The sequence below is a fragment of the Camelus bactrianus genome, chromosome 3 (assembly GCF_048773025.1).
Source record: "Camelus bactrianus isolate YW-2024 breed Bactrian camel chromosome 3, ASM4877302v1, whole genome shotgun sequence".
Taxonomy (NCBI): domain Eukaryota; kingdom Metazoa; phylum Chordata; class Mammalia; order Artiodactyla; family Camelidae; genus Camelus; species Camelus bactrianus.
The window spans coordinates 98,275,829-98,291,251 of NC_133541.1; the positions used below are offsets into that span (position 1 = coordinate 98,275,829).

The following is a 15,423-nucleotide window of genomic DNA, read 5'->3' on the forward strand; positions in this document are numbered from 1 at the left end:
CCTCGGCCAATCGATTGACTCGTACGTCACCCGGGGCGTGAGCTACTCCGGAAGGAGCGCTATTTGCCCCGCCCCTCCACCAGAGTAGGCTGCCAATTGGCCCACCAGCTTTCAGCAAAAGCTTAGGTAAGCCCCGCCCCACAAGGAGCTTGGCGCGTCATTGGCTCTCCCTCTGGCCAATCACCACACCCTTTCTGAGCCCTCCGGTCCCTCAGACCCTCAAGCCCCGGGATGTTTAAATCGCACCTTGCTAGCGACCACCACTCCTTAGGATACTACCTAATTTATGTGGGACCGTGTTTCAAACTATTTTTTTTTCTTCCCTGCTTCTTTCTCGTGTCATTACGTTTTGCTAGCCTTCTGCTGTAGATGGAACATTTGCCGCCGGGATGGCAGATGTTGCGACGAGACAGGTGTGTGTATTTCTGATGATCGGCATTGGCCCCTTCCAAGAGCTTTCCTTGGTCGGTGTCCCTTTTAAGCGCGCAATATCTGAGATTCTAGGTTATGTGGGGTAAAGGAAATTCCTTTTCAAGGAAAATAGGAGGGTTGAATCATCTCTTCGCTTAATTCTTACCACAGTCCAAAGGATCTCAAATTGTGGTTGTTTACGGAAATGTGAACATTGACTAGGTGATATTAAGAATTTATTCTTAATGTTGGAGATTTGCTTTTATAAAATCCTGTAGGAGTGGTGGTGGGTATACATGAAACAAGATTGGCCGTGAGTATTGGGTGATGTGTAACTGGTCCATTTTATCAGTGCTCTGAAAGTTTAACCAGCATACTAATCACCTGGGGAATCTTGTTAGAATGTAAATTCTGATTCAGTCGATGTGGGTTGGGGCCCAAGAGCCTGCACTTCTAAAAAGCTCCCAGCTGATGCTGATGCAGCTGGTCCTTGGACCATACTTTGAGCAGCAGAGGATTATGCTATTCTCTTTGTATATCTGAAATTTTCCATAATAAAAAATGTTTAAAATAACCTCAGAAGCTCTTTATAATTCAGGCCCCCAAACTGATGATTCAGTCTAGAGTGGGCCCCAGGAATTAACAAGGCCTCCAGGTGCTACCCATGAAGATGGCTTGCAGAGCACAGTTTGAAAAATAAATCAGAAATGCAACCTTTATCTTTGAGATACAGTAAGTCACAAATACAACATTTATCTGGTGTCAGGATTTTAGTAGTAGTAGTAGTGGCTGAGAGGTACAATGTAATTAGCAGGGTTTTATCCTAATACCCTTTTTATCTGTACAATCTACTTCCCCAGAATGGAGGTGTGTGAGGAGTCTTTATCCTATAGGATAGAGATGGTGAGTGTGGGAGTTAGCACAGAGCCCTGCCATGCCAGGTGAGTTTGAAAATCAGGCTGGGGATTAAGGGAATATGGGATGAGTTGGTTTCTGCTTTGATGACTATAATCACACTTTATGGGGCCACTATCTACTTCTTCACAGGTGGGAGGTAGAGACAGATGAAATTGTCCTACAACGGCGGCAAAAGCAGATAGATTATGGCAAGTGCACGCCTGGTTACCAGTGCTTTCTGCAGCAGGTTCCCAAGTGAGTGTAATTGTGGACAGTCACAACAAAAGTGTCAACCAAGTGGCTTATATTCAATGTCGGATGATGGAAAGATACTAGAATCTGAGTGCTCTCACAAAGAGATCTCACTTTGCAGCATTACTAAAATGAATTATCCTGCAATCTAGCCCCAAAAATAAGTTTAAAATTTTTTTCAAGTGGAACAAATAATATTTGGTCCATAAGATTTTTAAAAGCTCTAGCCATATTTGCTAATGAAGTTTTTTTTCTTTTTTTAGTTAAAATGCATTTTATTTTTAGACGACCTACATGACATGTCTTTTTTTTCTCAAAAACAATAACTCTGCTCCAAATAAATCAATGTCAAAATAAATGAAGAGCTCAAGATGACATCAGTCCCATTTGTCTAAGACCTGGTGCTGCGTGGATGAAAAGCAGGGGCCAGCCAGTTATGATGACAGGTGATAGATCCAAAGTAACAGCCAAATTTGTTAACATTTTTCCATTTCTAAACCATCCTTAAAGAAAATCATGTGTGGGGTCACGCCATCCTCACAGTGGTCTAGCAGAGCAACCATGCCATCTGGATTCATGTTTTCACCAATAAACAACTGATAGTTTTTGAAATTAGCAAGGATGTGCTTGATTTGTTCTGCAGTGCCTATTATAAAAGGTTTTTACTCCTTTTGGCCTTTGTTCGTCAAGCTTCCCTTTGATTGACTTCATGTAGCCTTTGATGTACTTCTTGTAGGTTTCTTTTGTGAAGCTGGTTTCCTGCAGGTTATGGTTCATGACAATATCGACACCAGTGATGACTGTGCTTTCGTGCCTTCGCCCTCAGGGCATTCAGTGGAGGCATTTTCACCAATGAGCGAGCCATCATTGTTACCCCCTGTCTTACTGGCCATCTTCCCCTCCATCTCCAGACACAGCCTGTCTTTGATCTCCTGGATCTTGTAGATGTCAGGGGAACATCTCATCATGGCTGATGAGATCCCAGTAGATGATCTTGATGGCGGCTGATGATGGCTGAGGCGCTAGCTTAGCAGGAGCTGGGAGAGGCTCTGGGGGCGGGGAGGGGTTTGGAAAAGCTAATGAAGTTTTTTTTACTTCCATCCATTTTCACCTCATACCTCCAGCTGACTTGGCTAATTATGATATACTTGCCTAATTACAGGTAAGCTTATATGAATACATACAAACTAATGTATAAGAAGGTAGAATTTATTTTAAAGACATGTCAAATACTGTCTTTTCTATCTATCTTGATTTCTGGGAGAATTAGGATATCTAATTTACCCTTCTCAGAAGAAAGAATATTAGGGAGTTGGGAAGTTTGGTGTTTAAAGATCTCTTTGGATTGAGAGAATTGATCCTATCTTATTCTCAGAGACCCTAATGAGTCTCCTGATTCACTGTGATAAGCAGTGAGCTGTGCTCCATCACCTTGACCTTAGTCTGACACATTTGTCATTGCCAGGGCACAGCGACAGCCAGGATTTCACCCTCAAACACCAAACAAGAACAGGAGGTACAGTCGTCGCTCCTGGGATGCCCAGATCAGGCAATGGAGAAGAGCTCTACATTCGTGGGACCCCCCTAGCCAGCCTCTGCAGGGCAGGGGGGCTGAGGGGTACGTGCATTATTCCTGGTTACTTCCTTGAGTGGTGGACTGAGCCCTACCTCTCCCCACTTTGCAGAAGTTTAGCTTTCACTGGCTGAAAAGGGAGAGTTTGAATGAGGTGCATGTTCTTCTGACTCTGTTGCCTCCTTAGGCAGGAAATGGAGAGTCTCTTAAAGCCAATGGATCCCACCCCTTTGGATGACTTGTCTCAGGCCATAGAACCCTCAGAGAATCTGGATGAGGAAAAGAAGGGAGCCTCTGCTGGAATCCACTGGAGCAGGGTCAGAGATGAGGTCTGGCTCAGGAGGTTACAATTTTGATGGGGTTCAAGGTAGTAGCCCAAGAACAAAAGAAGAAAAATGCGACAGCAGGAAAAAATGGCAGGACATGAGTAAAAAACTTTGATATATAAAACATTAGGATATTTAATTAGTAATGGAGGAAAAGTTGGGCTGCACTAGGGGCTATTTTATACTTGATGAAAATGGGTGTAATCTTCCTTTGAAATGAGAACTGAAACCTGACTTGCAAGGTTTGGTGGTTTTAAGTGTCTCAATGTCTTTGTTTTGCAAATGTACCAATGCTAACTTAACTTCTTATACTCAATCATTTAACTTTAATAAGCATGGTATTTTATTACTAAATAAAAAGGAAGATCACGTAGTGGTGAAGAACAAGGGCTTTAGAGCCTCAGACTGCTTTTTAATACTACCTTTGCCCACCACATGAGCAGTCACTTGACCTCTCCTACTGTTTCATATGTCAAATAAGGAGATTTTTGTCTCACTTGATGATTGGAGGCAAAAATGAGAATACATATTTAAAGTATGCAGCACAGTGCCTGGCACATAAGTGTTCCACAACAGCAATTATTGGAATCCATGTCTCCTGTCCTGCATGGTCACTGCCCCTTCTTTTGCCAAGGGGAAATGTACAAGACAAGCAAATGTGAAGTGCATCTTCCTTCCACTCCCATTTTCTTGATAAGTACCTCACATTCCCTCTACTCTTCTTTTTTCAGTTTGCAGATTTGGTGGCTCCTGCCCCCTCCTTTCCCTGGCTCTGTGTTGAAGATCCCACCACTGGCTGTACTTTCTAGCTGATCACAACTACTTATCTGTCCCAGACTTGAGTAGGGCACAAAATAGGGAAAACATGTCTTTCGGGGGACTTGTTTCTGAATGTAATAGTGAAGATGACTTGCATTACTTCTACTTTCCAATCAATTTAAAAAGAAATCTAAAACTGTCCTACAAAGAGATCATAACACGAAGGCATTGTTTAAAATCTCTCCTGTTCCCATCTTTTCCCCCTCTCCCTAAAACCTTGATAGCTCAGAAGCAAATTTACATAAGAGCCAGAAATCAATCTAGCTGTTCCACAACTTCTTCGCCTATTAACTGCTATATTCAGGCTCTTCAAAAAGGACTTAAACTTTGGCTGAGGTGGGAGGTGGTGGTAGTAGTGGAGATTTAATAAAAGGTGGTTTTCTCTTCCTTAAGAGGAAATACAGTGCCATCATCATCTTTCCCTCCATCGGCCTGTTTCCTCCCTCTCTTTCTATCTTAAAGAAAAGTGGTCCAGCTGTAACCACCGTACTGGCCCCCCCTCCCCCCACGCAAGTAATTGAACCGCCTATGATGTCATAATCACAATCCCATTACCTCATCCTGCTGGGAGGGGGGCGTAGAGGGAGGAGACGTGAACAGCACTGGGCCCTCGTCAGCTTTACAGCGTTTTGGGTGATACCTAGTTATAGAACCAATTGGGAACACCCCCGCAACCGTTGTAAGTCCTTGGTTTGTAAGGTTCGAGCGGATCCGGCTGCTGGAAAAGGGGCTCCTGGGACTCAGAGCAGGCCCTAATCGGCGCTTGGACTACACTTCCCAGAAGCCTTCGCGCCGCGGACCGGTCCTCTGCTGGGGGAAGGGGGATTCCTTCAAAGAGGCGGCCGTGGAGGGCGGGACAGGAGAGCAGGTGAGAGGAACCTTGGCTAATTCTCTTACGCCGCTCGAACCGAGCTGGGGGCTGTAAGTGGACAGATGTAGTAATGGAGGGCGGGAGCGATGGCTTTGTTTATCTTCATTCGACACGGCCTCCCCCGCGGGTTTCGAGGTTTGCCTCCAACTGGGCCAGTTCACCTTCTGCACTGTTTTGGAGGGGGTGACTAGATAGTGAGGAAACGACCCTAATCCCTAATCAAAGAGCCAGGCCTCTTCCCGACAGCGCTATCCAAGAAAGACTTTTCGGGAGAAACGACGCGTGGCTCAAGCCTCCGCGGACGGTTCAGGCGGATTCTGCGAACCGGAGCTATCTCCCCACTCTCCTCAAGGACCCGTTGGTTCGCTCCGGCGCCTTTTAAGGGCACCGTGGGGCGAACCGAGCGCTCAGAGCTGCTCCGGCCGCGGCCCTGGGAGCTGGAGGAGCCGCGGTAGGTGGCGGAGGGCAGGTGGCGCTGGGGCCTCGGGGCGGGTACCTCGACCGTCCCTCCCTCCTTCCCTTTTTCCCCTCCCCCAGTCCTGCCGCCCGCGAGGCAGGGCCTCGCTGGCCGCCTCCGCGGGGAAAGCACGGGACCCAGTGGGGGAGGGGGTGGCGGAGTGCTAAGTCCCAGACCCTCTCCATCCCCTGCATCCTGAGTTCGCTTCCCGCGGCCAGATGATGGAAGCTGATTGGGAAAAGGCGAACGACAGCCTCCCTGAGCGTGCTCTGGCACCCCCCCCCCCCACCAGGGGCCAGCGGACGCCCCATGCCCCACCCCGTGGGGACAGACAGGGCAACCGAGGGAGAGGTTGAAGATTGGAGGGGGGGCCTAGTTTTTTGCTTCTTCATTGGAGTGGGGGGAGGGGTGCTCCCCACTTGTCACCCCTGTCCCCTCCAGTGCCATATGGAGGAAGAGCGGTCAGATCTCCACTTACCTGTTCGTGCACCTCCCTGCCTCTCTCATGTTTTCCTTCAGTATCCCCCAGAGCTGTGGGACTGGGACCTGGGGGGAAGGTCCCCAGGGGATATGTGACTCTCCTCCCCCTTGGCCTGACTTGATCCTAGGTTCTCCAGGTTTCAACACAACCTCAGCATCCCTAAACCCGAATGTCAAGGGTTACTGCCACCCATTAAGGGTGAGGGTCTAACCTTTATTTTAGGGGGATAATGGTGGAGAGAAAGCCTGGATTGAGAGTTTGGGCCTGGTGGTGTTTTGGGGAGGGCCTAGCGGCCTGCTGCTTTATATAGGGCTGAGCCCCGTGCCAGTTGTTAAGCTGAGAAGTTTTAACTTGTTTAGTGAACGTTCAGGGCTGTCTCTGCCTCTCAGATGTACAAAATGGAAGGGGGAAGGAAGGCGGCAAGAGAGGGCTTCTTATACTTTTTTCTGTGCCTGCCTAAGAAAGAGGAGGCCCCTCGCGAAGCTGGTTTGCCTTCTTTTGTGTCCTGGTTTGATTCCTTATGGCTTCCGTTCTGTTCCCCCTCTCAGCCTGGCCTGTTTTAGGAAACTCAGACTGAGAGTATCAGTTGCCTAGTGGTAGTTGCATTGTTCCAATTACCGCCGTGTGTGGCCACATCCCAACAATTAAAATGCAGAAAAACACGAAATCACTCTCTTCACTTGATCCCAAAGAGGACTGGGAGTTTGCTGTTTGGCCAAATGCCCCATGAAAAGCTTGAAAGAGTTTGCTTCACTCCCTGCGCCTCATGGCTGGTCAGCCTGAGGCCTGGGATCTATGAGGGAAAAGCCTGCAGTTAGGTTCCCTCTCTGGTTGATCTTTGAGGGCAGAGTTAAGAAACCAAGAGCAGAAGTGTTATAAGCTTTAGCTTTTCCCGCAAGAACATAGGGGAAGCCGCTGAAGGGAGCTCTCAGGAAGCTGGAACTTTGTTCAGTGTGGTAATAATAATTGTGCATGAAAATGTTATTTGACTATAGTGATGATTGACTTCTCCCACACCTTTTTTTCCCAACTCCAAGTACATCGAGGTGTATGTCTGCTTTTCCTTTTGGCCTGCCTCCCTCTGAGGTGGGAATGGGGTAGAGACCATTCTCTTTTTTTGCATAAGTAAAAGTGATCTGCCCTCAAGGTCACAGAAGAGCCCTTTTGGGCCTCTGATTGAATGCCAGTGAGGGAGGTTGGCATCCAGCCAAATAGATCAACCCAGTTGCCTTCTTCGTCTTTATAGTATCACTTATGGCATTCTGAGGTTTTGCAGAGCAACAAATAGGAGGGGTGAGAAACGGCAGTCTGTATGGACTCCTGATTTGTATAGGCCAGAGGGTATACTTTTTACATTTTGATATTTTGCGTTATGTTGTCCCTGTGACAGATTAAGATTATTCTGCCCATTTTACGTATGGATAAACTGAGACTAAGCTTAAATGATTTGCCAAGACCATCACAGCAGATCCAGATTTGATTCTTGATAGTTTGTTCTCTCTGCTAGCAAAAGCAAAAAACCTTCTGGTGAGCTGTCTGCCTGCTGGTCATTTCTGGGAACAAGCAGAACAGTATGGAAATGTTAGGTTTACCTCTCCTTCTCCCTTGAACAAGACCTTTCAGGCAATTATGTGGGTTTGAAGCTGCCTCCTTGATATAATTAGTTTGCTTCTACTAGAGACTATGAGAAAGAGTTTTGATTAATTGTATCCCTGGTCTTTGAGTCAGATCAGGCTAAAAACTTGGTTGAACAAAGTCAGAGTTGTTTTTAACATCTGTAGTTGAATGTAGTAGGGAATTATCCCGGTACCATTTCCTTATCCTCTTATCATTTTATAGGAGAATATGTACAGTATCTGTTGGAGAACAATAACATATCAGCTGTTTAGGCTAAAGGGGAACATAATACCTTGTTTACTCTGGTTTGAAGCAGAAAGTCATTCTTATGACCACTGTTCCTCTCTGTTCTTTATTACTATTTCTGTAGTTTAGGAAAAGGGTACCTCTCTTTGCTTCTGACTGGAAGGTAAATATTGAACTAACCAGGATAGAAATGACAATTTGGGCATTCCTTTCCCTCATTTGAGCTGTTTTCTAAGTGGTACTATTATTCTGGTTAGACAGAGCAGAGTATGAACCAGGTTAGGAGCAGCAAATAGGTTTCAACTTGTTTGCCAACACCATTTCATTTTACTAGTTATCCAGTAAATTCAGAATGTTTCTGAGGTTATGTTTAGACTTACCAGGAAAGTGCTGTGATCAATTAATGATGTCTGCCAGAGGCCTGACATGGGGATGCTGTGGTATGTGTGCCATGCATTTTCCATCTCTGGACTAGGTACATCTCTAATATCACTTGGGGTTGGTCCCCCTGTAATTGGCAGACTCAGCAGGCATGACTGGAGAGGGAAGTCCCAATGGTGCTAGAATGGTGCTGCAGTGGCAGAAGACGGCTCACGAGTGAGGTCTGGAAGAAGAACAGGGAAGACATCCATCATTTGCTCCAAAGTGTGCAAGTCAAATTCCGGGGAGAATCATGATAACCCTGATCACTGAGCAGCTACAGAAGCAGACTCTGGATGAGCTGAAATGCACACGCTTCAGCATCAGTCTGGTAAAAGACCAGTCTTCCTGCTTCTCCACAACCCCCTCCCCCTTTTTTCTGAGGCTGTTTGTTTTACTACTACACCCTTGTCCTTTGCTATACGATTCATGGTACTTGTACTGGAAGAGCCCAGTGAAGGCTCAAAATCCAGCTCAAAAGGAAGGGGGCAGGGATTTTTCCACTGCTAGAGAAGGGACACCAGAACTTGGGTGGAGAAGGGTTTGAGATATTGGAAGGTGTGGATTATTTTACTCACTAACTTTGAGAAGACAAGCAAAAGAGAACACTTAGGAATCCCTAACATCCCTGTAGCCCATGAGATGCAGGGGTGAGCTAAAGAGGGCTTTCTGGAGGTCTGTGTCCTGATCCAGAATCATAGTGGATGTTCTCTCTCTCTCTTACTTAGCCTTTGCCTGATCATGCAGACATCTCCAACTGTGGGAACCCTTTCCAGCTTGTGTCTGGTAAGACATTGTGTGTATATTTGTGTGTATGCCCATGCCTCCATCCATGCATTTCTTTTACTGGTTTCCAGTAACCAGGTTAGGTAGCCTGCCTCTGCAACTTTATTGCCAGGGTCACCTGAGACTGACACTTGTCTCCATTCTACTGCACTAGCATAGAAATTCTCTGTTTAGTTTGCTCTTAGTCTAGCCTTTTGGGGACTTTAATAATTTAATTTTTGTTTGTTTTGGTTTGGTTTGGTTTGGTTTTGGGGGGGGTGGAGGAGGTAATTAGGTTTATTTATTTAGTTAGTTACTTTGATGGCGGTTCTGGGGATTGAACCCAGGACCTCTTGCATGCTAAGTGTGTACTCTAACCATTGAGTTATACCCTCCCCCAGTCTAATTTTTGAATAGGTGATATAGTCACATGTTACAAAATTTTTTAAATAGCAAAAAGTTTATACTGAGAAAAGTCTCCCTTCCTCTCCTATCTCCTATCCACCGAGCTCCCTTAAAGTAACTCCTTTTATTAGTTTCCTATCTATCCAACAAGAGTTTCTTTATACAAATAGAACCAAATATAAATGTAAATTTTTATTCCCATTCTTTTAACACAAAAGGTTTCATTCTATATATGTTATTTGGCACTTTTTTTTTAAACTAACTATAATATATATCAGTATGTTACATTGAGCATTTCCTTGTGGGTGGCCAGACCCAAAGGAACATGAGCAGTTTTAGGGTTTTCCCAAGCATGAGTTCTACCATCAAAGAAAGGCCTTCCCCACTGTATTTGCTCTCCCTAGGAATACAAATGATCTCTTACCTGCTTGGTCACCTAACTCCTGTGTTAGTCTTGTTGACACATAGGAAGGGGAAAGGCAAAAGAAGAAAAGCATAAGCCTGCTTTTCCCAACTCGGGGCTGGTGGGTGGAGGAGCAAAGTAGAGCTTGGTGGAGTGGAGTGAGGAATGAGCATGGCACACACAGGCGTTTGTTTCTCTTGACTCATTCCACCTTTGAGGGGGGTAGCAGGCAGTATATGAGACTATATTTTCAATTTCAAGTGGTTCCTTACAGTGGAGGCAGTGTAATATAGTGGTTAAAAGACCTAGCTTTAGCATCAGACAAATCTGGGTTTGAGTCCTGCTTTGGTGTTTTGATTTCTGCACAACTTTTGGCAAGTTACTTGACTTTTATCATCTGTGAAGTGGGGGTAATTAATAGTACCTAACTTAAGAGGTTTTTGGGAAACTTGGCAAAAAGTATTCATTACATTGTGTGGCACATAGTTAGCTCTTAAAAACATATTATCATTAATTTTTATTATGACTGCCTTCCAGAAGGTGCTTCCTGGAGGGGCCTGCCCCATTGTTCCTGTGCCGAGTTCCAGGACAGCCTCAACCTCAGCTACCACCCCTCAGGCTTGAGCCTGCACCTCAGACCACCCAGTCCGGGAAGTTCCCCACAGGAACAGCCCCCTTCCCAAGTCCTAAGCCCTGAGCCCCCAGACCCAGAAAAGCTTCCTGTGCCCCCTGCCCCTCCATCGAAGAGGCACTGCCGCTCACTCTCAGTGCCCGTGGACCTGTCTCGCTGGCAGCCGGTGTGGCGGCCCGCCCCCTCCAAGCTGTGGACTCCCATCAAGCACCGGAGCAGTGGTGGAGGGGGTGGGCCGCAGGTGCCTCACCAGAGCCCCCCGAAGCGGGTCTCCAGCCTCAGGTTCCTCCAAGCTCCCAGTGCCTCTTCTCAATGTGCCCCAGCCCACAGACCCTACAGCCCCCCTTTCTTCAGCCTGGCCCTGGCCCAAGAGTCCTCTCGTCCCTGTGCCGCCTCCCCCCAAAGTGGCTCCTGGGAGAGTGATGCTGAATCCCTGTCACCTTGCCCACCTCAGCGGCGCTTCTCCCTGTCACCCAGCCTGGGCCCGCAGGCAAGCCGCTTCTTGCCCTCTGCCCGGAGCTCCCCTGCATCCTCCCCAGAGCTGCCCTGGCGACCTCGAGGCCTCCACAGTCTTCCCCGAAGCCGCTCACAGCCTTGTGATCTTGATGCCCGCAAAGCTGGGGTCAAGCGGCGCCATGAGGAGGACCCTCGGCGGCTGCGGCCTTCCTTGGACTTTGACAAGATGAATCAGGTGGGACTAGCAGGACTAGGGAAGCTTGGATGGAAGTAGGGGGACACTTCTCTTTTCACTTTTATGCTGTCCTCTAGCTCCATTCCCTCCTGGCAGGGTCTCCCCTAGAGCTCCTTTCTGTCTGAGCTTTTGCTAAGGTATTCTACCATCCCAATTTGCCTAGAACTATCCTGGTTTTAGCACTGAAATTCTGTGTCCTATGAAATTCCTCAGTCCTGGGGGTTTCAGAGAAACTTAGGGTGAGACCCATGTTAAACCTTCCAATAGAGATCCCAGATTGTCCTGCTAGAGGCACTTTCCCTCCTCTCTGAGAATACATGAACCACAAAAACCCCATCATCTGTGCCCCACCCCTCATGCTCAGAGCTGATTTTGCCACTTGCCCTTCACTGCTTCAAGTGGGTCTGTGAGGGCTTAAGCAAAACAAGCTGTTGCATCATTCATCTGCTCAACAAATGTTTTTTGACTTCCCATTGTGAGTGCAGTTGTTATATGCAGTTGCCCACTTTTTTCTTATTCTGCCTTCTAGACCACTGGGTCACAAACCTCTTTGAGAACTCACTCACTTACTGATAGAGTCATTCATTCAACCAGTCAGCAAACATTACTGAATACCTACTGTGCAGCAGGCTCAGACTAGGCACTAGCAATACAGTAGTGAAACACTAGACAGTATTCCTGCCCATGTGAATTTATAAATGAGCTTCTGGTCTTGAATCTCATAGAAACTATGGGCTATTTCCTCAAAATGTACATGTACAGTAAATTTTCCAAATTTTATCAGGAAGTCCACAACCTTACTCTAAAGCCAAGAACTCCTGCCTTCAAGGGTAACCACAAAGGACACTTTGAAATACAGCTTGGGCCAGGGTTCTTTGGGAAGTTAGCATCTTTCTTTGCCTTAATTTTCTTTGTTTGTTTGACAGAAACCATACTCAGGAGGTCTCTGTCTCCAAGAAACATCCCGGGAAGGCAGCAGCATCTCTCCACCGTGGTTCATGGCCTGTAGCCCCCCACCCCTCTCTGCTTCCTGCAGCCCCATTGGAGGTTCCTCCCAGGTGCTGAGTGAAAGCGAAGAGGAAGAGGAGGGGGCTGTGCGGTGGGGGCGGCAGGCGCTGAGCAAGCGGACACTGTGCCAGCAGGACTTTGGGGACCTGGACTTGAATCTGATTGAGGAGAACTAAAACTGAGAGGCTACTTCCTGGGGCCACACAGACTGACTCTCTTATGGCTACTAACAAGTGTCGAGGCCCCAAGGCCGGGGGCCTAGCCTGGGAATAGGGGTGAGTGGAGGGCTCCGACTCAGGGCAGCCGGAAATCTTCTCGCTCCAGGAAGCTCGACCATGCCGAGAGACTGGCCGGGACAAGATAAACGGAGCTGATGGCGGGAGGGACAGCCCCAGAGCAGACCCTTCCCATGGCGGCCCTGAGTGTGAGTATCCCTGCCACCGAGAAAGCAATGGGCAGGGAAGGAAGGGGTCTGCTGACCCCAGCTCGGGGAATTTCACTAGCCCCTTTGCTTCAAAGGGCACTTGTGTCTTAGAATTTGGCCAGGGTTGGGGGTTAATTCAGCCTCCCCGGAGAAATTGTGTGAGACTGTGTGTGTGCATGAGAGTGTACTTGAGGAAAGGTCTGTTTGGGTAGCCTTAGGGAAGGAAGGCAGTTGCTCCTTAACAGCCAAGCATCATGGAACCCTCAGGATCGTGAGTTTTCAAAGGACAGGGGGCTTGTTCAAGACGTCAAGGGCAAGGCACCAAGTTTTTCTTTTTTTCTACATAGCTCTGGAACCAGGCTTGTAATCCATTAGCATTGATGGCTTTGCAAAGGATTCTGTTCTGGGGTACAGCAGGGTCTTTTAAGTGCTGTGACCTCAGCTAATGGTCTTTTCCTCAGGCCCACACCCTCCCCTACGTAGATCTAGTACTGGCTGGAGAGTGCTCTCCACATTGATTCTGAGCTGGCCTTTTTTGCCCATCAGATTGCCTAGGCTGTATACAACCTGCCTCTCTTACTCTCTAAGTGGATGCAAGCACATGTGGGCAACAGGCAGCACTGAAGGGCTCCATCTCTCTCTACTGATGGGACCTTTTCCCCCTCACCCTCTAACCTTTGAGGATCCAGAACAAGGAAGGAAGGCCCTGTATGGAGGCTGACCTGCAGCAGAAGTGGTGTTCAGTCACCAGCAGGCATGGGTGAGCTCACCCCAGCACTACCCTTTGGAAGCAGACTGTGGAGAAACCTGTTCTTATAAGATCCAAGCCCGACCTCTTTTCTGACCTGCTTGAGAAGGAGGAAGGGGATGTCAGCATTTACCAGTTTGCTTGTCTTCCACTCCTGCCAGGAAATGTTTATTTGCCTCTAATTGGCCCTTAGAGACCTCAGGGAGGTTGAGGCTCACTGAGGGACTGGCTGAGGATATGTAAAGCAAAGGCTGTGAGAAGCAGCTGAAAGTTTTTTGTTGTTGGATTAAGTTTCCTTTTTTGTTTTACACCCACAAGTTGAGTCAGGACAGCAGGTCCTGGTGGCCATAGTGATAGGTGTAAGGACTGCAGGAGCCCCGGCAGGGCTGGCTCCAGTGGAGAGGCCTGCTGAAGCTGCCGCCACAATAGTTTGTGAGGCTTTGTCCAGCTTCGGTTAGACCCTGCAAGACCAAATTGGACCTGCCCTTCCTGTTTATTGGAAGAAGGGCATTTTTCCAGGGTGACGTAGGAACCAGTTGCTCATGTTAGGGAAGAAAACAAAAGTCTGTGTGTTTTCTTCCTCATGGAATTGAACCTGTCATTTTCTAGGTCTCCCACATGTCGGATAGGAGCATCAGTGAGGTTCCAGCCTCCTCACCTCTCCTTGGGAGGAGGTGGTTGTTTCTTCTCCAGCCTCCAACCCTCAGAGGTTCTACCCTTCCAGGACTCCTTCCCTTCTCCTGCGAGTTACCACATACTACCAGTGAGCTGCCAGGTCTGTAGGGGCCTGAGAGGCTCTCTGGAGAATCCAGGGAAACTGAGCCCAGGAGTTGCCCATTCTTGGTTTTATTCCCTCCCCCTGGCTCTTCTCCCTCATTAGGCCATAATTTCCCTGGTGACAGCTTCTTTTCCTCCTGGGGCATCCTCATCCCTGGGCTCTCTGTTGCAGATTGGCTGTGCCAGCTTCCAGTAGGCCACTGGAATGCCAGTGGGGTCTCTGCAAGCCCTAAGCTGAAGATGTGAGGGCAATAATTCTGCCTCCACCCTGGCTTCCCTAAAGCTATAGGGCACCACCCTTAGGGGAGAAGGTCTATAGATTCCATATCTGAATTCCATTACTTTACGATCTGGGAAGTTAAACTAGCTGGAGCTTCCCAGTCTAAGCGCCTGTGGCCCTGGGACAAGCCTTTATGAGAAGTGGTTCATTTCGCTTTACACAATAAATCTGTTCCAACAGTTCTGTGTAAACCAAATGCTATTTTTCAACACATTTGGACTGCTGACCATTTAAAAGCAGCCTGTGATTGCTTCTTTTGTAAAGCAAGCAACCTCCCTCTACTTTAGCTGTTTTGACTATTTGGATTTTCACATATTGGGCTTACCCAGAGTGGAACACACTCTACAGGGCTGTGGTTAACGCTGGGTAGACATCTGCATTTCTGTTGTGTGTGTGGTGTGGCTGATCAGTAGGTGAGTATTCCTGCGTGTGTGAGTGAAGCCACTCCCAGGCTGGTGCTCTCCTCCTGTGCCCGGTGACTGCCCAGTGGCAGCTCCAGCTGCCCTTCACTCCCACCTGCTGCCAAAGTCCCTGTGCTAATGGGATTACAAATACAAGAAGTGGAAAACATTTTTTTCGTAAACTTTGTTTTATATTAAAAAAAAATCCATTAAGTCTGTGTGTGTTAAACATGAGGTTCTGCCTCTGTGGCTGTGTTTGAAAAAATAAAGTTTTATTAGAATAATCCATTTTCCCAAGCAGCCTTGTGTACTACAGTGTCTTCTTCCTTTCTCCACAAAGAAAGGCAAGGAGGAAGCGGGGAGAAGGCCACCTAACTCTTCCAGCCTCTTCCTCTATAATGTGGCTGGGCCTTTGCCCTTTGAGAGTAGTATTTGGTCCCTGGGCTTTTGTGGCCACAGCAGTTATATCCTATGGCCCAGGCATCTGTTAAGGCCTTGGTTATTTCTGGCAGTCTGATTT

General features: G+C 47.5%; 1 protein-coding gene and 2 pseudogenes across 1 annotated transcript; 2 read left to right on the plus strand and 1 right to left on the minus strand.

Moving 5' to 3' along the window:
* Positions 1 to 65: 65 nt before the first annotated feature.
* Positions 66 to 5,203, plus strand: LOC105082167 (uncharacterized; annotated as a pseudogene).
* LOC105082166 (translationally-controlled tumor protein-like) lies at positions 1,282 to 4,978 on the minus strand (annotated as a pseudogene).
* Positions 5,173 to 15,203, plus strand: FAM53C (family with sequence similarity 53 member C). The gene is made up of 5 exons (XM_010971686.3): positions 5,173 to 5,600; positions 8,472 to 8,701; positions 9,099 to 9,156; positions 10,481 to 11,265; positions 12,192 to 15,203. The coding sequence occupies exons 2-5, from the start codon at positions 8,624 to 8,626 to the stop codon at positions 12,447 to 12,449; spliced, it is 1,179 nt and encodes a 392-aa protein (XP_010969988.1). The 5' UTR covers positions 5,173 to 5,600; positions 8,472 to 8,623; the 3' UTR covers positions 12,450 to 15,203.
* The last annotated feature ends 220 nt before the right edge of the window (positions 15,204 to 15,423 follow it).

Coding starts and splice junctions, on each gene's coding strand:
- FAM53C (XM_010971686.3), top strand. CDS start 8,624: ATGATAACCCTGATCACTGAGCAGCTACAGAAGCAGACTCTGGATGAG. Junction 9,157..10,480: donor CCCTTTCCAGCTTGTGTCTG/GTAAGACATTGT, acceptor ACTGCCTTCCAG/AAGGTGCTTCCTGGAGGGGC. Junction 11,266..12,191: donor ACTTTGACAAGATGAATCAG/GTGGGACTAGCA, acceptor TTTGTTTGACAG/AAACCATACTCAGGAGGTCT.